The sequence below is a fragment of the Ornithodoros turicata genome, chromosome 8 (assembly GCF_037126465.1).
Source record: "Ornithodoros turicata isolate Travis chromosome 8, ASM3712646v1, whole genome shotgun sequence".
NCBI lineage: Eukaryota > Metazoa > Arthropoda > Arachnida > Ixodida > Argasidae > Ornithodoros > Ornithodoros turicata.
In genome coordinates this window covers 31666576-31688986 of record NC_088208.1, presented here as the reverse complement: position 1 = coordinate 31688986, position 22411 = coordinate 31666576, and the positions used below count along the sequence as shown (strand labels likewise).

The following is a 22411-nucleotide window of genomic DNA, read 5'->3' as shown; positions in this document are numbered from 1 at the left end:
GCCGTTATCAGCCTTATGTAGGTGGGCAACGTCACGACTGACGCCATGGGGGAATCTGCGTCCTGGGCCGACTTCTAAGGAAACTTCACCGCATAGCACGCTCCTGGCCAACCATCATTCCCAATGACAACGTTCTCTCCCTTGATTTGGTGAAAACGAGGGGGGCGCCATTTTTGTCGCAATTATGAACTGCATAATGCTGCAACAACAACAATAAGAACAACTGTATTGTATAATGATGAATGAGGGGTTTCGTACTACTCGTATACTTTCGTATACTCTACCTCATTTGAACGCTTCAACTGGGATACGCTTCCCGTTTTCAGCAAATAAAGGGAAAAAACGATGTCGCTCCGAATGATGGTTGGCCAGGAGCGTGCTATGTGGTGAAGCTCATTTTTAAGAGTGCAGATAAATCTGCACTAGGACATTCAATGGCAGAGCCACCTTTGCGGTGCATCTAGGACAACAAAACTGGCTAAAGATGTGCAATCATGAAGGTTGTCATTCCGTCTAAGCGCCTCTTCAGTTTCAAGCGGGCACCACGCCGATAAAAGCGCGAAATTAAATTAAGAGACCTGTTTTTTTTTCTCTCTCTCTCTCTCTCTTTCTCTCTCTCTCTCTTCCACGTCAGTTCACGACGTGGAATGGAGCTACAAAAGAAGGCGCGCAGGAAACGCACAAAGAATAGGGAATGACATGTTCATGTTTGCATGCTTGATATGTGGCTGCATATTTTGTAAATCGTTGTCGCTTTCGTGCATCAAAAGTTTCCACCAACACGGAATAACTCACTGATGCGACGAGTTCACTCTGCCTACGCTACATGCTGCCGTAAGTCGGTTACAAATTATTGACACACTCCTCACATGTGATTTAATGCACGCATGTTCGTTTCGAGCTGCTGCCCCTATTGGGGAGAACGCGCGAAAAGTACACCGGTGAGCATGTGGAGACACACAGCCCTACAAAGATTATGATCGCGTCCGGTTGGCAGCTTGCCCAGGGCAAACAGAGCTAGGTGAACAGATGATGATGATGATTATGATGACGATGGTGATTAGAGTGGGTGATTAGAGTGGGTGATTAAAAGAAAGCTGTAAAGGTCCCTCCATATTTTTTGTCGTTTTCGGCTGCGGCTTATTGTGCAACGAGAAACATGCGCTCTTGCGCAAGAACGATAATCGGAGTTGCTCTGCAGTACGCGGGAGAGGTGTTTGTTCTGGACGCCACCTATAGGGACATCCCCTCCCCTCCTTCAGAGAAACTGTAGGTGAATGAGTGACCGTTGATGTCATTCCGTGACGTAGAGGGTCCTTCGCAAGTTGCGACTCTCCCTGTTCAACCGCAAAACGGCGGAATATGTTCGCAACAACTGGAGAGGAGGCGTCAAGGCGAAGGATGCATCTACATCACGTAGCAAACGGTGTGATGTGATGTCGTGCTGCACTCTCAGGGAAAAAATAGAGTAAATTGGGATGAAGTTACGGTTTCTAGTCCTCGATAGTTGGAATTACTCCCCGTTCTACACCCCTTACCCTGAAATTTACTCCGAGCGTTGTAACGTTGTAGTAAATGAGGCAATTAAACGTAGCAGGACAAAAACAACACAGCCTCACAACGCTAATAATTCAATGAACTGATACCAGAGGCTGTGCGTTCGAATCCCACAGCTGCAGCCTTTTCTTGTATTGACAACTTTAGGGTGGGACAAGACCAATACCTGCCCACATCACGCTTCAACTGCCATTAATCCATTGAAGAATTACTCCCAAGCACAGCAAATTTCGCATAAACCTAAACATCGCATAAATTTCTGTGCATTTACTCCTATGATTGGGGCAATGCCTTTTTCCCCAAAATGTCTAAAATTACTCCGTTTTTCGTTCTTCCTTAGAGTGTACCATTGCGACAGAGTATGAAATGGGGCTCTTGTTTGCCATCACCTTTGACTTCTAATGCGTTTTGAATACTGATTCAAGCTTTTAAAGAGCATCCAGGAATGTCGTCGCCATACTAGTCAGTTACCAACCTATTCCTCTCCTCTATTGGTAAGCAAAAACAGATAGGCAAGTATCGTCGGCCAATATTTTATAAAATGCACTTGAACCAATCGTCCCATGCATTCGTTGATGTTTTCCCTCGATTCTTTTTTTTTTTTTTTTAGGCCTGACTTCATGCGTGCGGCAGAGCTTTCGCATTTAGCTTTAGATACGAGAAGAGAATGCGAGTTTTGAATAGGAACTTGGAATCCCATCAAATGTTGGAAGCCTTTCAACTGGCTTTGATCAGAGGGTGAAGCGTGCATTCAGGTGAAGTCTGAATTTTATTTTTGAATTCCCCTTCGCTGTGGGTGATCTATACACATCGAAGTTTGAATGAGAAGCCTCATCTCCCTGCTGATTTGCATGGGAGTAAAACGAAAATTCGGGTCCGAAGAATACTGTAGCTATTTAAGATCCACGTCTGGTGAGATAAGTACTAAGTACATCATTGCGGAGAGCAGTGCTGAGTACTACAATAAAAAAAAAATGTCGAAAAAAAAAACTGCGTTCATCGGCGAAATACGGCATCATGATTCATAATAACTTCGAGATTAAGTAAAAAGAAAAGGCCTCACGTACTTTTCTACAAGGAAAGGTTGTGGAGCCTCCTCCGGCTTTACCAATCACTTATGCAAGGTAATATCGGTTTACCTATAGAATATGTTATGGCATAACGAGATGCCGTTATAAAAACCCAACAGGCACATTGCCCGTGTCGGAGTCGCCCTAGTCTTATGTGTCTCCAAATTGGAGAGCAATCACTGATGTATCTCATCAATTGTAATATGTCCTGTTCGTAGGATTGCACAAAAAACATCGGGCGTATGACAGATAGAAAATTATGTGGTATACGGTTCTTTATGCTTGTGGCTCCCAACCGCAGAGCTATCCCAAAAGTGAAAGGAAATGTTGAGTTGATTGCAGTTCCACTGTAAGATACGTTACCTATGCTACTATAGATACTTACGATTGATAAGTTACCATTCTGATTGCGTACCTCACGGTCTCGCCATAGATCCAGAGCTCAAGTTACAACGCTGCCCATAATGCTTTCAGGGATCTCAGGTGTACAATGAGAATGTGTTTTCCAATATGTAACCGAAACGTTAACTATAGGTAACGCATCTTTTGCGTAACGTGGGATAGGTTCATGTTACACAAATATGTGGAAAGCTAATTTGATCCGCTGAGTTTGGTGACAGCACTCTGCGTCTTCCTAGGAGATATGAAAAGCCGCCATGCTTCTCATTAATGTTTCATAAATAATGTTGCTGAGTGACCATACCTTTTTTCCTCGAAGCAGCTCAAAATGCAAAATGAAGTATGCACCAATGCCGTACCAGACACGGAGGCATGTGTTATCGCATAGAATTACAGCCACGTAAGGACCACAAAAATGAAATTTGCTAATGTGCTTTCTCGAGGCCTCTCGTTTTAAGCAATCTTGGCGACGAAACACATGATACATATGCATCACGTCGACCACATGAAAAGCAAACGGGATCAAATTGTGTAACAAAGACCACAGCGTTCCCCAATTTATCGTGTGTAATAAATGCTGCTCTATACCAACCACATCGACACGTATGTATTTACTCAAACATTTCTTTTCATTCACTACATCTGCTACCCTGGCAGCGAAATTTGCGTCAATATATCCGCAAATTCTTTTAAAAAGTAATTCCATTCACACACACAAAAAAAAGCAGAACTCGCTTGAAAGAAACACACTCCTGCTTCCATCAACGCTATTGTGCTTTTCGGTCAGATCACTATACTTACGGTGGTGCTATTAGGTATCATGCGACTAACGAAACTTTCCGTTCCCTGATCAGGTGAAGCAGCTACAGGACTGCTAAACTCCGAGCGTCGACAAAAGGTCCATCCTCCAGTCCGCTATATTCATCCGCAATGAAGTTCGTGTACGAGCTCGTAGGTACCGTATCGTGTTACACGGCTCGGTTACAGCCTTTCCATTAGCGTAAAACCTTGCGTCCAATGTTGTAATGTTTTTGACTTTGCAAACGGAAAGTGATAAGAGCAACTTTTAGGGAAATGAGGAGGACTCTCAAGTTATAACCATCTTTCCCGAAAGAGGCTTCAAGATTTGCCACGGGGGAAACATCTCATGTCATCATCACTTCTGCATCATTTATTGTTGTTGTTGTTGTTGTTGCCACTGCGTTTTAGTATTGGCGACTAATATGCACTCTGGTGGCGAAAAAAGGAGTAACTCTATCCTGATGGGGACTAGACGCATTATCACAACCATGAGGCCCCTTCAGGACTGAATACACATACGTTTATACGAAGCTTAAAGCCCCAGGTCAGATTTTGTCTTCCGGAGTACGGAAAATTTGATTGGCTGAAGTGTGAAAAAGGAAAATCAGTAACAAGCCAAAATAACAAGAAAATTAGCTTTCTTGGTGGGGCCATTTTGAAACGCGATCCCGCGAGCCCGTCTGTTATCTCAATCTCTGAATGATACGGCACGTCTGCCGCCTGGAAGGGAAATATTCCCGTGACGTGATCCAGCGGTTGAAAGTATTTCTAGCGAGGCGACATTCGTCCCTTAGAACTAAGATTGTAGTGTGCATCGGATGCACCGTGCTGGACTTGTCGTATTCAGTAGTATATAGTTACGCGTGGAAAACGTAAGGTGCTCCAAAACTAAACTGTATATGCGCCAGCGAGTTTAGGTAAGCCTGAAAGAAAACAAACAAAACGCGGTTTGATAATGCGACCCCCTCGCTCAATTGCAGCGTACCTTTCAACTTGGTCCCCAATATTTATTGTAGATTTCCAGTAACCCAATGCCCATTTGCGCGGATACATGGTATGAAGACCGACATGGGATAGAGTTTAGGGTACTAGAGCCTGGAACAGGGTAGAATATTGCCTGTGGCGATTAGATACTCAACCGTCGTAAAAATAAAGTTGTTCTTGAGTAGAGTTGGAGATAACGCCAAACACGTGCTACGCGCTCTCGTACATAATTTCTATCTAATACATTATTTATTTCTGGATGAAGATGAAGGGATACCTCCTATTATTTCTATCAGGGTAATCAGGGGTCTCACACACACGGGCCGCTTTTGGCCCGCAGTCGGCTATTCTGTGGCCCGAGGGTTCTTGACCACTAAACAGAATAAAACTGCCCTCCCCACAAAATAATGGATTATTTGAAATGAACCAGGGTTTTCAGGCATTGTTTTCACCCTTGCTCGCCGTATAGTGCTGTTCGTGTCCGTGTTAGGAGCCGTTCTTGTTACCCATAACTATTACCCATAAGTTTACGTGAATGTTTGGGACGATCGACAGTACTCGGCAAGTATCGACAGTACAAGGCCAAAATGGGGAGTATATATTTGAAATCTGGGGCAGTACAAGCTGTGATTTCTCTTCAATTCTCAAACCTAACAAACCCCTTGTGAGACAGAAATAATCAGCGCTGTGGCTATCGATTCCGCACCAATTTTCCGCGCCAAATGTTGCACGTGGTAATTATGTACGTTCATTCGGCGACCGTGTAATCTCCGTGGGTGAAAAAGGGGAATACCATCCACAAGAGAAAACGAGGCTCGGATTTGTGGCATTTCCCTGCGCGCGTGCAAATTATTCCCTCCACACTAAGCGAGTTCTAATTGCGTCCATGTTAGTATACAAGACCTCCTCGAGCGTCTCCGTGGAAGACAAATTCCAAACTCGTTGGCACACGCGCCAATACGATGTCTTCCCACTCCAATCTGTTCTCGTTCACGATGCAGCGGAGTTTGTTACATGCTCATACTTTTTACGGTTTCGTTGCTTAATATTTTATATTAATTAGTTATATATTTACTTAATTTACATTATTTGAGTTTATTACTTATACCTCTAATTTGTAGTGCATCACCATTGCTGCTTAGAGTTTTCTAAAGCAATGCATTAGATTAGTCGTATGTCGTGTTTGAAGTATGTACTGTAAACAGACATGATTAGCCTTCTATTTCGTTACACATTACAATTATAACTATAATTCGTGCCTTATGCGTCGCAAGACAACTGTGATTTACAGGTTGCCAGAGTTAGTGTTCCTGCAAAATCCTGTTAGTTTGGGAGTAACATCTCCATTTTTTTATCAACCAATCTATCAATCAATCGATCAACTCCAGTATGCATAATCTAACTGAGCAAACACAGAGCAGGTTAATTGGAGCGTAGATGCATGCAACACATTCGTCACCGCTGGTTTTGGACAATGCCTGAACTTTCACGCCAAGTAATGAGTGCCATACCATTACACAGTACGCAGCCAAATTGTAGTGCACTACAATACTCCTTCACAAAATTTAGACGCATTAGCAGTACTCATTACTGAGTTATAATACATTACACCTCATCGCTCCTGTGTAGCTATGTAGTCATCCGGTTGTATGCCGATTCAAAAGTCGCTTCAACGTACGCACGACGTATACTGGGGCTTGGAAAGTGAATCGTATGTTGCCGCTACTCCATTCTGAAACATCAATAAGAGAAGCACGAAAGTGATTCCCTTGTTTTTGGCGCGCATATAAAAGGGAGCGCCACTCGACTCTGTCGATTACATTGTTTATGTCGAAAAGGCGCGCATAGATACAAGCAAGCCGACAAACCGTTTGGCTGACCTTTCCTCCTTTGCCCCCTTCCCTTTCTAATGAATATATCCCCTCCCCCCCCCCCTGTCAAGCAAAAGCAACTACTTCTTCTATTCGGAAGTACTTCGATGTATCGGCGGCTCAAGACGGGAGGTTCTTGCGAGACGTGTGCACCCTTCTAGCTTCCTTCTTTCCCCATTTATGCGGTGCCCTCGGCGGCTGAACTTGAAATCAACATAACACAAGTTAAAGAAGGACGATGGTCTCAGCATCGGAAGCAAGTTGGGACTAATACCCCTGCCGCGCGGGATGTCTTCAGTGATCATTGACATCAATGGCCATTGAACGTACGCGTGGCGCCACCTAGCGTGCAACGTGTGAACTTGTCAAATAGCATTGGATCCAATGCTTCATGACAGGTTGGCACGTTAGACGCTGGATGGCGCTACCCGCATGTATCAATTAAAGTTCCCGGTGTCCATGATCATTGTATCGGGGATATTCGCCAACGAAGCGATATACCGAAAAAAACGTACACCGAACTGTCCCCTTGCTTCGGTAGTCACGGTAGTCACGTGGCTTCTCTACCGTTCAGCTCCTTTCATGCGCAGAGACACACCGTCGTAGCGTACAGAACACGGAAAGAGGCGAGTGAACATAGGGCATGGGACTTACCTCGCCGTCTGTTCCAGCTGCCACGACAGTCAGGTTGGTGCGGTCACGGAGGATATTTCGCAGGCTCTCTGCACATAAACAACACGACAGTATCCGTTAGTAAAATTATAGTTAGTATGTATACCAATTCTTATTTAAAAGTTACGACAATCGCTCCTTTATCTACAAAAGTGCATTTCTGGATGTCCGTCGTATACTTTACGCCCATCTCAAGCTGGGCGGTCTTACAAGAGCTCAGCGTTTGGTACAGCGTGCCTTGCTTGCACGCTTCCCTCATTGAAACACATTCCAAAGTCTTGAGGAACGAAAGAGTAGGTATGGCCTTTTAGTGGGTGTAGTAGCCCATAGCTAACAAGGTTATTTTCGAGAACGTAGGGGAGCTCATTCCAGATCGTTACAGAAGGTAACGACCCAACACTGGCTGCTGGCGGAAACAGTTACTGCCACATATCCAACGGTTCTTCTCTATTTCTCGCAGACTTTGTATCAAAAAAAGCTGTGACGGCAGCGTAGAGCAGCCGTCTTTTCAGGTGTGTCATCCGGCCAGGCGGGCATTCTCTCTAAGAGAGTATGTAACTATTAGGTGAGTAATTATATAAAATTCATTAATCATCCCTTTAATTAGCGGCATTCGAGCAAAGGTGAAGACAGCAGCATGGGGGGACAATCCTCGTTGAGAGCCATTGTATTTTCTGAACGTCCTGAAGCGGGCACGGGCGTTGAAATATCCATCGCCGAATTTCGGTGGTGGTGGTGAACCGAAACCGGGTGAACCGAAACCACGTGCAACCGCAGCGCAGGGAGGACAGCGCTCAAATCACGTCATAAGGCCACGTGCTTTGGAGCGAAAGAGACGACTTGAGTAGGTACCGACCTACTGGCCAGATCAACCGCATTGCGGCTCATCGTGGCACAGTGGCTAGCGTGCTGGCCATGTCACGTCGAGACTGGGAGGTACCCAGGTTCGAATGGTGAAGTGGTGATGGTGGTAATTAAAGAGTTTAATTAATTAATTTCATATAATTCCAATAGTTTCATACTTTCTTCGAGACGATTGCCCCAGCTCATCATCGTCTCTATTTGTGTGCGTGTGTGTGTCGAGAGGATGTCCGCCTGGCCGTAAAACTCACGTGCACAAACGGCATCTACGCTGCTCTCATAGAACAGTGAAGGAATCTGGGCTTGTTGGTACTGGGAGTGGCGGTACCTCGACGTGTGTAGTAGTGGAGGAAACAGCCGGTAGGGTGTCGTGTATTTAAGGGGGAGGATTACCCTTTTTTCAAAATAAAGTGTTGGAAGTTAGCGCATCGGTGTGTCTCAAACGTCTCTTGTGTTTCGTCTTGCAGCGCTCTTTTCATCATGCTCTCATAGCTTTTTTTATAACAAAAAATCTGTAACGAATAAAGGAAACACCTTGTATATCAGTCATTAGCGCATTAGCCGGCAGGTTGCTGCCTCTCTGAACTGCCCTCTTTGTTCTATTCCCTGCGTTTCCCCGGCCTTCCGCTTACATCTTATAGGAAAGACAAAAGGCGATAACAGAACCGAATAAAAGACAGCGAACAAGCAAGACAACATCGGCACAGCGAATGATGCCTCCTCTCCCATTCTCGTCTACATGGTAGCAACAGAAATCTGGATTATGCTTCCTGCAGCGCATGTGGGTCGAGGATGCTTAGAGAAACTGATACGCCTTGTGGACCAAAATGGCGCACTCTTAAAATTGGCTTTCTCTCGGTGCAGGTCTGGTACCGTCAGCAGTACAAAAGGCAAGAAGCATTAGAAAGACATATGAAGTCCAATTGTCACTTTTGTCATTGGCCGAGGGAATGCTAGCGATACACTTACAAAAGCTCCGATTAATTCGTCACATACGTTGCGGAGATACACAGTGTCTGATTGTTCTTTTCTCTTTTTTTTTTTTTTTCGTGTAATGCTACAAGACTTGATTAACCGCTAAGCTGCCATGCATTCTTTTTTTAAAAAAAAGGAGTAATTTTACTCCTTTTATAGACTAGATGCATGGCGACAACCAACAGTTCCTTTCGGAACTAAATGCGTGGAAGTGTATGCGAAGCTTGGCGTCTATGTGCAGTTCTGGGGAGTAAATTTCAGGGTCAGGGGGCTAAAATGGGGAGTACCTACAATACAGGGGACTAGAAGTTGTAACTATACCCAATTTTTACCAGCGGCATGGCCGAGCGGGTTAAGGCGTCCCGCTCGTTGGTGCCAACGAGCCAAGCCAAGCCAAGGTCAAGCCAAGCCAAGCCTAGCCAACAAGCCAACAAGCCAAGGTCGTATTGAAGACTGGGAGGTCGAATCCTACCACCGGCTGTGCTCTCTGAGGTTTTCCCTGGGTTTTCCGAAGGCTTTCCGCACGAATGTCGGCACAGTTCCCCCTAAAGCCGACCCAGGACGCATACTGACCCCCCCTGTCCCCCACTCCTTCCTGTTGTGTCCTCTCTCCATCTGTCCACGTCTGTATGCCGCTCACAGCCACAGTTGCATCGCGGCGCTAACACGGATTCAAAAAATACCCAATTTACTCTCCTCCCTCCCCTCCCCCTCCCCCTCTTAGAGTGGACGCATTGAAGGGGCATGTGCGTGTGAACGTACACATGGGAGTGCGTATAAGAGCCCTAAACGCTGAAAACTGCGTTCTTAAAACTTCACTCTCGGAGTCATGTACCAACAAGCCCATCAAGCTACTCTAGTCTTAAAACCTCCCTCTCCCCCCCCACACACAAAAAAAATAAAATAAAAATAAATAAGAAGGAAGAAGAACACGAAATACAGAACAAGTACGGCCGAAAATTACCACCTCACGGCCATACGCTTCGACTTTCAACATGCTGTGCCTCGCGTGCATATAAATCAGTTTTAAAGTGCAGCAATCGGAACTTAGACCGCTCCGACCAAAGGACCAGTATAAGCGCCAAGGAAGCCCAACGAAATCTGCACTAATGTTGCCTAGCATATTGGCAAAACGTGGAATCCGCCAAGGGCACGGACTGCGGACGCAACATCACGCAGAAACAAGAAAGCGCGCGCGGAGTGCATGCGTATTTGAGATCCTCTCAAAGTAGCTTATCTAAGGATCGGATTAGAGTGCCTCCCCATTAGCCTGAGCGACAATGTGCTAATAAGCGACATTTCATTTTCCTTCCCTCCCCTTTTCGTTTTTTTTTTTTTTTTTTTTTTTTGTGAATTTCCCTACATGTCGTATAGCGCGATGGTATTAGTATACGGGAATGATCAATTAATTGCTGCCCGGCTGTGTAACGAAGTCGTAGCGACGAAGCGAAATTCGTTCCAAATTATATCTGCACGAAGATGAGACGATTTGTAACTTTGCTTTTGACTGCATCATCCGGCAGGTACAGTGGAAGACACGTTTCTGCTAATCGGGTAAAAAATACGAAGAGGACTGGCGCAGGAAAAAAGGAAAGGAATGGGATCGGAAAGCTTTTCACTAAAGTACAGCTTCCACGTCAACAACTCGCCATTGAGCCGAAAGGAAATAAGAAAACCAATATGTCATTTCACCGGGGTTAGGATTTTTTTTTATTAGGAATTACCGTAAATTGTATCACTGATTATTAAATATTATTAAAAAAATGAGTGATTTTATCCCGTTTGGTGCCTAGATTTATTGCCTAGATTTATAGACTGACTTGTGTTCTTTGTAGTTGTGGAATTTTCTGTATGTATTGCTGTTTGTTTGCTGTACTAATTGTCGTGTTCACACTTGTATGCATTACCACGTTATATTAAATTTTCCTCCAACAGATTTATTGCCTCAACCGTTTTTCCCTTTCGGTGATGGTGATGTGATAAAGAAAAAAAAATGGGGACATAGTCCCCTTTTTGGATTAAATCCAGTGTGGTTTATGCGAAGTTTTGGGGGGGGGGGCTATTTACAGTGCTGAGCAGTGAATTCAAGGGCTAGGAGAGAAAATTTGAGAGAAATTACAGCTTCCAGTCACCTCGATTACATGTACTCACCGTTTTAGTCCCCCTTGTCCTTATACATTCACTCCCCAGCACTGCAAATAGTTTCTAAACTTCTCATGAACATCCCTAAAAGGACCAAGAGGACGGTTCTTCCTTATGGCATCTTCGATTGACAGCAAACACAGAGTGCGCTGACAACAGCTCCGGCAATTGTTTCTTTCTTCTATCTTTTTTTCTTCCATCTTCTTTCTTCCTCCAGCTCGGAAAGCTCTAGCTTAGAGCATTGGTACCGCCGGTCGAAGATACCATTAGAGTGTACAATAAGCAGCTCCCTACACTACAAGAAAAAAGGAGTAAAGTGGAGGAGTAATTGCAGCTTCTAGTCCCCTAGACTGCCAATTACTCCCCATTTTAGTCCCCTAACCCCGACATTTACTCCCCAGGACTGCAGATAGTCACTGAACTTCGCGAATGGTCGTCCGAGTGCAACAGTCTCGTAAATATGTGCTCTTGGTCAATTTGAAGGCATAAGGCTGGTATATAGCTCAGCCAACTTCACAGTTTTCCGCCCACACGGAATAAGAAACAGTTAGCGCTTCTTTCTTCGCAATTTATGTTTTATATATGTCGCAAGATTTTATATCACTCGAGATATCACGGTTGACGATTTGATCCAAAGTATCTTCACGTATGCACATGAATTATGTACCTGGGACTCTTAGAACAGAGCGTGAGATGCACAGTCTCCACTCTGTGACATTCATTTACTCCCTTGCATTTACTCCCGAAAGGGGTCTATTTTTTGTGGCAATCGATTTAGTCCCCAATAGGACAAAAATTACTTCTTTTTTTTTTCTTAGAGTGCAGATCAAGCCTTCATCAACAGAAGATATAAATAAATAAATAAACAAATAAATAAAATAAAAAAACAAATAAATAAATAAAAATACAGCAATCTGGATAATTAAGCGGATGTTGTTGTCCAGTTCTTACGGTAGACGTAGCGTATTCCGAAGCAAAGAGTACATGTATATATACCTCGACATTTCTTCAAATCGACATCGTTCGACATAAACGATGTTGTGAGCTACAAGACTCCCTGTATCGATATATAGCAGAAATATTCGAATATTCGGAGCTTTCTTTTTCGGAGCTCGAGTAGTCGGCTTTCTTGTTGCATCCATAAGCTCCGCTGCTCCCTCGGGGTAGCCCGAGACGGCTGCCTACGACAGCTGTCGCCGCGCGTACTTCCCTAAAGCACACGCGTCGCTGAAAAACAGGCGCGTCCACGCGCGAAACCGGAAAGTTTAAAGCCGCCCTAACTTCCATTGTACAGCGATGGTATGTGATGCAAAAACTGCCAATGTATAGAGGCTTGGAGTGGTAAATTTGATCTAACTCTATCGATATGCGTGACAAGGTATGCGTTAAGGTACGCGATTGACCAACTTATGATGGCAATCGACGTCCTTTCTTCCAGCATCCTGGCCCTATGCAGGATTCGGAACCGAAACTGAACCCGAACCGAAAACCACACACACAAAAAAAACGTATTTTTCGCTGAACCGGAACTGAAACGATGAAATTTTTTTTCTCGCGTTGAATCGAACCGGAACTGAACCGAAATAAATTTAAGCGGTTACCGGTTCGCGAAACGGTTCAGACGTAATGTGCGTTTTGAGAGATTGGTACTACTATTTACCTAGCGGATTGAGCCGCGTTGGCAAAGAAATACTAAACCGAAACTGAAGAAAACAAAGCTGCAACCCAAGTGCGCGAGGTATTTCCGCCTCGCACCCTTTTATAAAAGCAAGCGCCACCTATGACACGTTAGGGATCACGGGAACTTAGAGCGCGTCAGAGCTTTACGAGACGTCAGAGGCGGAGGTAGAAGACGAACAACAACATTCCCGGCGTGCGCAGCAGCAGGGTCAGCCGGTATAAACCATAACCAAAGCAGACGACGGAGCAGTGCTCCTCAAAGTTCCCATGCTGCTTAGCGCCGCGCGCTAGGTGGCGCACGAATCTTTTTAAAATCGTCAATTGCGTTCATTCAGTTGTGCTAGGTCTTCCTTTTGGCAGTTGTAGGCTTCCTTTCGTCATCATCATCATCACCACCAACACCACAACCACCTTGTACGCGAATTGTGTCGTCCAGCAACCCTAAGTTTTCGTTTTGGGCTGTGAAAATAACGGCCAATCCCTGAGCAGGGTGTACAGGGTGTATACATGAGAGTACAGTATGCTACCGTAACGTTGCACCTGAAATGCAGATCTGTAACACACAGTGTTGAGGTGAACCACTGCTGTGTCGGCAACAACAACAAAAGTACGTTTGCGTTATTTGAGAATCATAAGGATGTGCTTGCTTTTAACCCATGGCAATCTGCTCAATATTCACTTTCCTGAACCGGTTCGAACGGGTTTAAACCGGTGAACCCGAACCGAACCGGAAAAAATTACCGTTCGGACCCTCGGCTTTATGTAAGAAATATGCGCCTGCTCAGTTATTCGGACTGGTGTTTCTAGACAGCCTACCATGGCAATGGTAGAGGAAGCTGCTTTGTGCTAACCTCTGCAACCTCCAACAACGTCATCTGAACTCTCATTCTCTCATGGGGTTTGTCTCTGAGTCGGTCCTCCGTCTTTGCCTCAGATGCAAGGAATGTTCCATTCAGGAAGTATGCTAACCGTGAAACTCGATGCACGAAGATCGTGCACCCTACCGAAGAGACACTAGTACAATTACTCGTCACCAAAAAACAAAAAAAAGAGAGAGAGAGAGAGAGAGAGAGGTGGGGGGGGGGGGACGAATGCTCGTCTCCCGTAGGTGAGGATCTTGTTTCAGGTTTCACTAACCGTGTATTCACACGAAGGACATTCGCCAGAATACAGCGGAAAATGCAAGAAACGTCATAGCTTTCTGCTGTCACGTGAACGCCAGCGCTCAACGTAGTATCTTCACGTGCACTGTTAACCGTAGGGGATATCCTGCGACACAGACACAAGATATTCCGTAGCAGACGACAGGAAAGGACGCTGACGGTGTCGTCTGCGAAGTGTCGTCTGCTATGAATGACGCCGTGTGAATGCTAAACATAACATGGGATGGGCCGGAACTTCGGCTCTGTGAGCAGTGTTTTCATTTTAGCTTCCACTAGAATCTTCCGTGAGGATGTTCTCCGTGTGAATACACATATCAAGCGTCCCTTTCAGTTCTTCACATTTTCTCTCATGTGCATCCAGAACTTGCGCTCTTTTAGTAGACATCTTTATGGCTCTTATCGTTCGGGACGTGTTTAACACGTCGGGAACGTTCAATCACCTTCAAGCAACCAACGGAGCGTCACAGAAATAGCCACGCGAAAATCCCCTAGGTGGAGTACGGCTGCCAACGGTTCGTGCTGGCCTCTACCTGCATAAACGTGTCGCGGGGACCGCCCACGTCAGTAACGCTCCGGATGATCACCGTGCATTTGATCCGCATTCTAGAGCAGTCACATGTTGAGCACGAATCAGGACTTCTGCGTCTTCTCACCTATGCTCTCGGATTTTTCTTTTTGTGTGCATTCTTATCGTAAATATACTACCGCACGTAGGCAGTGTCTTCCGTCGTGTCCTACGCTCATGTTGGATTACTGCCGCCCTTACTGCCTGCATAGAAAGGATCAGTTGGTGATGATCTTTTCTTTTGCTGTCTCAGTAATGCTCAAGTACGTTTCAGTTGAAAAGGCGCGTGCCTGCCACTGAAAACGGTAACTCATCCATTAGCAGATGGCATAGCACAACGAGTGGATCAAGTTTTAAGCTCCCGTTCTGAGAAATGCGACCCTCGCTGAAAAGCGAGCGAATCGAAGGGGAAGAAATCCCTGTCTCAAAAATGTATCGAGTTCCGTCTGGGCCCTCGTGCTATGGTACGAAAAGCATGGGGGTTTTCAGCGAGCGAGCGAGCGAGCGGAGAGGCATTATTACGATAACGGCGTGTTTCTTTTCGCTCGCCTAGCTAGAACCTCTCTTGTCGGGAAAGATGGAAACCGAGAGCGCCAGGTGACGTGTGGCAAGTCTGTGTCGGCTTTCGGTCGCCATGAAGCACCCCTTTAACCATCATCGAAATGAAGTGCTGTTGTGGTGGTGGTGGTGTCTTGAAATTTTAAGAAACACTTTTTAAGTCACCAAGATGACCTGAATGCTGTGAAGACAACTAACCAGGAAGCGTGTAGACATGTTTCAGCTTGCGGATCTGCTCGATAGCGGGCCGTGCAAACACGAGCAAAAGTAGGACCACTACCCGACAAACGTCATCATGACGTTGGTAGACACACTGAAACCGAAACAAATCGGTAGGGGAGGGCTGGGTTCCACGAATGGGCACTTGTTCGCTGCCTCCTACTGAAAGAAAAGTAGTATCGAAGGTCGCGTTCCTTTCAGAAACCATCGTAATCCCCTCAAGACCATGGCTTTCAGGCGCCACCTTGTTCGCCCCTAGCTTCGAGCGTAAAGTCTACCGAATGGACGACTTCAGAAAATCCCAGTGCTCTTTGCGCGCGCATTGCATCCTGGGCGCTTGCTGAGCGGGGGAACGAAGAGTAATCCTTCACATTTCGCTTTCGCTGACCTTGACACGTCGTGGACACTGGACCGGTGCAGGAGAAATCGGAACAGTTTGGAGGCCACCCATTTCTTTCGGATTAGTAAACTCCCACAGTTCAAAGCGGCGCTAAGCACTTTGGAATTTTCCGAACTCGTCTATTGGTACTCGCAGACGAACACTATGACGTCATTTATTTCAAACAGGAAGAGGTCTATTCCTAAGGACGTCTGTGTGCCATTACACAAAACGCCAACTGCCATCACTGTCCCCGTCTTTCTTGTCTTACACTTTTCGGTGGCCCTCTATAATAACTGCGTGTGACATGTAGTCTGTCTGTGGCATCCTGGCATCTCTTTTGCTAGCTCTTTTATTACCCTGACACGCGAACACTCTAGAGGCCCTTCCAGAGGAGGCCGCCTATCCGAACGGTCTTTTTGTTCGCTGCCACGTCGCAACGGAGAATCTCCTTATATGTGCCGGTACTTTTCGGAAGAGAAGCTCTGTTATCTCTTTCACGTCTGGAAAGGCGTTGTGTGTAACACAAAGGGTGGGCAGTGATACTCATATTTTGCATTATATTATATAATACACATACATAATACTTGACAGAAGTCAGTATCATAATACTAATAAGTAATACTTTGACTCTGAAGTATTACATTAAATAGTATTAACACGACCGGTACTGTGTCGTCGGCGCCAACGTATTAGTCAGTAATAGAGTGAGCTGGAGACAAGAACAGAAGGTTTCTGGGGGAGACTATCTCCTCCTGTGGGAATGAGCAGAGTGTAGAGTATATTGCAAATGTAGTCCCTTTTCATGTATGGCAGACTAAGTAGAGTCACAGGTAAGGCGATTTTGCTAATGCAGCACTTCTTTACGAATGATCTTTCATCGAGTTCTGTAATTGTTCCCATTTGTCCAGATGGCGCTGTGTTTGCCTGAGTCCGGAACACCAAAGTCTTCATTCACCATTGCTGTCAGGAAGCATTCTGTGGCCTTTGGTCCTGCTTTGATGAAGCTGGTGGCGTATTGCCCCACACGAATTCTTTCGTTGTGGTTAAATTTGTCGGCTGTAAACTAAATTTCTCAGCTATGTTCGAGACCTTGTTCGTGTTCCGCCTTAATTGCCGTCTCTAGTCCTGTTCTTTTTTTTTAATCTCTTTATGTATTAACTGCTGTGCCAGCTTTGTATTGACAGTTTTCCCTGATAGACTATTGCAAACTGGGTCATAAAAAAGGACGGAGAGGTGGTGTGTTCGAATCCTACCATCAGCTGTGCTGTCTGAGATTTTCCATGGGTTTTCCCAAGGATTTCCAGACTAACGTCGGAGGTTGCCCCTGAAGTCGGCCCCTGAAGTCAGCCCGAGACGCGTACTACCCCCCTGTCCCCCACTCCTTCCTGCTGTCCTCTCTCCATCTGTCCACCCCTGTATCCTGTTCATACCCACAGTTGCTTCGCGGCGCTAACGCAGAACAAAAAAAAAAATAGACAACAGCCGAAGGAAATGTAAGATTCATTGACGAGGGAAGTCATGCCGAGCATTCTGTCCGCCTGGACTGTTGGCACGGTGCTCGCTAACTTATTTCGCTATGTGCGTTGTCGAGGGGCCGTTATATTATGCGGAAAATAGTACACAAAACGAAGACTGTACGACAATGTCTCGGGCCCAACGGCGTGTACCCGAAGAGAGAAACAAGAAGGCTCTTCCATAATTACAACGCAAAAAAAAAAAAAAAAGGAAAGCCCAGTAAGAATAAAATGTCCCGGTTCAAATGGGATCCCCGGCCCCCGGAGCGCAGCGCTTACTTATGAAAGAGCAGCGTCGTGTGTTTGTGCTGCAAATCCCCGCTGCCGCTTTCCTTGGGCTCCCGCGTCCTCACTAAAAGATTCCCGTATTGACACACAGGCCTCTTTCGGGATTTATGATTTATGATCCTTCTCGAGCCTGCGGGGCCCAAATGCATACGTGATCGTTCATGAGAATTCTACTTATTTGCTCGTCATCGTGGTTTTAGTTCCACCATTTACTTAAGATTCCTTCGAGGAAACTTTTTTTCTGCTCGAGCTTTCAGAGAAAAGGTTATCTTTTGCTTGCTTGGCACGTAGAAATCCCACAGTGATCGCTGATACGTTACTAGAGAATTTTAGTACGTCGTACGCAGAGTTGTACCTAACGCGTTACAAGTAATTGCGTTACTTGTAATCAATTCCTTTTTTGAGTAATTGTCCGAGAAATCAATTACAGTTTTGAACCAGTAATTTTTTAAGTAATTCGATTACAATTTTGAGTAATCTATTACCGAGTAATCAATTACTTTTGAAGAGGAGTCTGACTCGAAACAACAATGTTCTGTGACAAATTTCCTGCGTCTTTGTTGGGCAATTCTACGTAAGCGGGGTACAAGTAAGCGGGGGAGGGGAATATTATTGCTTACTTCTGACGCGCGAGTCTTTCGCGCTATTTCAGCTGTCCCACACTTAGGAATTGGGATTTTTTCTCTTTTTTTTTTCAAGGCACACACGGGCGGAAATTTTTGCATGAATTGAAAGTAGCGGCCCGAGGAAGGCGTTACTTTTGTACTCGTTACCCAATTATATTTTGAGTTGAGTAATTTGTAACGGTAATCAATTACTTTTGCTAGAAGAGTAACGGTAACGGTAATCAGTTACTTTTTCAGTTAGCTCTCTTCCTGTTATGGGCGTACGCAGCACCACCGACGCTATCCCTCACGTATACGCAAAGGCGATAGCGTACGACCAGACTTGTGCCCGTTACTCCAAAAAAGTAACTGGTTACCGTTACCGTTACTCACGTAAGCAAAAGCGATAGCGTACGATGTACTGAAACTCTCTGTTATCTGCGATTCCTTGCGTCGTGCCTTTGTGCAAGCGTGTAGCATGATGGAGGCAGAATGGCTATGCAATTACGTTGCGCTTGAAATATGCAAGTCATCAAAAACGCCAGACCCACAACAGAACCAGCAACCTCTTGGGTACCGGTCAACAACAGCAGCAGCTCCATGCTTGACGGTGGGATAAGGTATCACCGGTCAAGCGTGCTATCAAGAGGTGTTATTTCCATCTTTATGCGCATTGAGTAGCCAGTCCCGAGTGTTTTGGGACTAACCTCTCCACTTTTTTTTTCAATCAATCAATCAATCACATCGAGTCTCGTGTCGTCCTTCTGTGTTTCCATAGTCAGTACAATTACTTTCGATCATATTGTGATTGTTTTGTCCACGAGAGACGCCTATCGTGATGTACACCAAATGAAATTTACAAGAAAGCTCACCTGTTTTGGCAGCCAACGTGGAAGCGTTAAGGTTGAGGGCATTTGGGTTGACCTTCAAAGTTACACGACTGCCGTCAACCCTGGAACAGCAAGAACATGCTCCTCTCAGATACGCAGTTCACAGTTCTATCAGTTCAGCAGCATGGTTATGTGCACAGTACCATCTATATCACCAAGATTGCCACACGTGAGTTCAAACACAACTTGAATTGAAATTGGAAATTGAATTGAATTGAATTGAATCGAACACTGTCTCTGTATATTCGCGTTCTCTACTTTCTTACGTGTAAATTTAGGTTTGTTTTATAACTGTCGCTGTGTTCTGTACAAAACTTCAGTTCACAGTAAATACTCGTTGTGTCTGTTTCAGAGTAGCACTGTTGATAGTTGGGGTAGTTGGTAACGTAACATAGTAGATATTATGCAGCAAAAAGACAGGGGCACATATAGAGGAAGGCACAACACGATGACTGCAAACTCACAACTGAAGATTTATTCACAGAGCAGAACAGCGTGAAAGGTTCACGCCTGTTCTGCTCTGTGAATAAATCTTCAGTTGTGAGTTTGCAGACATCGTGTTGTGCCTTCCTCTATATGTGTCCCTGTCTTTTTGCTGCATAATATCTACTATAATACTATGTCTGTTTCCCATTGTCGCCATATTCGTATTAGCTTCATCAACATGGATGCTTGCTCTTCCATAGCACTCATAGTCGCGCGCTGCATGCTAATGAAAGCTAATGTGGCAGTAGGAAGAATAAGAAGGAAGTGTGGAAATACTCCGTAGAAAAACTGACTGCCAAGAGATACTCATAAAAAGTCACTTTTGGAAGGGAGAGCCCAAGAACCCAAAGAGTTCCTGTCTTTTGTGTTTTGTTGATGTGAAGGTTATTTATTTATGTCTAATGTTCAACATCTAAACTTTTTCTTTCATCCCACATTTACATTGCCTCTTTTTGTTTTCTTTTTGTTTTCTATATATCTCCGCAGGTCTTAGTGCATAGCTGTTCTTGACTCCGTTCCTGCAAATGACAAAAGCTTCCAACAAGACTCAGAAGTCCGTATAGAACCCAAATGATTCCTCGCGCAGTCGAGGGCACTCCGTAGCACAGCACAACGAGTAGGGCAGAAAGAAAGAGTGTGTGTGTGTGAGAGAGAGAAGCCTGTCCATTACGCCGAGCGAAGTTTTCTATGAAGATTGTTAGTACAACCTGGTAGCAGTATGAAAAGACGAGCGGGTGGGGGGGAGCCTTTCTGATCTCATTTCTACGCTTCATTTTATTCCTTACTAGGCAATAATTTTGAAAGCTTCATTCGATGGCGCCCTCCGAAGTCAGCTGCTCCAAGTGAACATCTATGGCGCAGTCTCCAGTTAATGAGCTTTTATAACGAAATCCCCCGAAAACCAACTGGAAAGGGGAGGAGAAAATGAACGGTTCCCGGTAATTACTCGCCGGTCGGATTGGATGTTCGCCGCAGGAGTCGCTGTAATTCTAAGTTGGACCGAAGCGGTCCCTCGGGAGGCCTTCTTTTCTGCCAATATCCCCTGTTTCGGTAACATGTTTCGCGGACACATGGCTACGTCAAACTTGTGTTCGCCGTTGCGTTCATTCACTGGCAGGCAGGGGCGGATCTAGAGAGGGGGGTCCGGATGTCCCGACCACCTCCTCAATTTCTGTCTTCACATAGTGTTTAATTGACCCTAGATGGCGTATCTAGCATGCTGTCCATGGCTGGACCCTCTCCTCAGAAAAAATCCTGGATCCGTCTCTGCTGGCAGGTTCAGGAACGTCGGGCAATGCAACTGCGTCGCTGTGTTTAACGTTACTATCTTAGTACAGTCTAAGAAAAAAGAAGTACATCGAAGTAATTACAGAGCTGGTGTTGTCACCTAGATTCCAATTAATCTCAATTTAAGTCCACTGACCTCGAGATGTACTCCCCAGCACTGTAAGCAGTCCCTAAACTTCCGTCTATTTAGTCCCGAAAGAGAGTAATGGCTGTGGCAGTGCATCTAGTCCCCAAACTGTTGAGTAATTACAGATTCTAATCTCTTATATTGCAATTAATCCCCCCACTTTACTTACCTAACCTTAAAAATCTGCTCCCCAGCACTGTAAACAGTTCCTAAACTTTCCGTAAGAAAGCATGCAATGCATCGGGTCTATAAAGGGACTACAATTCCTCCTTAATTGCTCCTTTCTTGTCTTAGTGTGTAGATGTAAAATGAATCCAGTGTCAGAGTGCTTCAGGCGTCTGCGGAAAGGTTGCAAGTAGTAGACTATAGCTAAAGACGACGCTCTTTCTTCACCCATGAAGGAAACAACCTGAGCTTGGATAGCGCACGCACACACGCATAGATATGCGACACAGAGGAGAGCCCGACCATCTCGTGAGGGACGTGAGTGGTACGTGAGTGACGAAAAATTAAGATGACGAAATGTGTATATATGTGGCAAACATGCGCAAGAAGTGAAAAAGAATAGATAAGAATATATAAAGAATAGAGAAGACGAAGGAACAGTAATATTGGTCCTATTGTATCGCACGTAGCCCGCACTATTTGCTACAAGACTCACTGTAATACAGTCAAACTCCTTTACAACGAACGCCTTTATATAACGAAAAGACCGTTATAACGAACGTTTTTCGCGGTCTGGTCAGGCGCCTATAGGATTCAATGTGTACTTCGGACATTTATAACGAATTCCTTTATAACGAATGTACCGAAATAACGAAGTGATTTTGAAGTCGGTAGGACGAAATTCGCGTCCTTTACAGCGAAGATTTTTTGCAAGCAAATGTCGCATTGCGAACTTTTCGAGAGCGTTTTTCATTCCGACCCGGCGCGCTCGGCGCCACAGATGACTGTTCCGCGGGGGTCATAAAAGGCGGGGAGATAGAACAGGTGTTCATCCTCCTGGCAGCATATGAGAAAGAAACTAAACAAACACACATAGGAGTGAACAACAACAACAGACAAATTGATGATGATGAATGGGGGAAATTCGCCACATGAGGTGCGGCACTCTACGCCAAGGCACAATGGACGGAATGAGATGTGACATGATAAATGCGACCATGAACGACGCTCAAGTGAGTGGTCGACCGTCAACATGAGTCGACATGAGTCCGTGAGTTAACATGGCAGCGAGAACACCAACAGAACACTAGGCAAAAAACACAACGCAACAAAAACACACCACACACAGGAGTACGCAGGCTCATGCATA

General features: G+C 45.2%; 1 protein-coding gene across 1 annotated transcript in view; it reads right to left on the bottom strand.

Annotated features, from left to right (window-relative positions):
- LOC135367010 (receptor-type tyrosine-protein phosphatase N2-like) overlaps positions 1–22411 on the bottom strand; it is a 287257-nt gene that overhangs the window by 166738 nt on the left and 98108 nt on the right. Inside the window, exons 12-13 of the mRNA XM_064600054.1 lie at positions 19179–19258; positions 7337–7404 (exon numbers count right to left, since the gene is read on the bottom strand). Of these exons, the coding sequence (XP_064456124.1) occupies positions 7337–7404; positions 19179–19258 (148 nt within the window). The remainder of the gene's footprint in view (positions 1–7336; positions 7405–19178; positions 19259–22411) is intronic.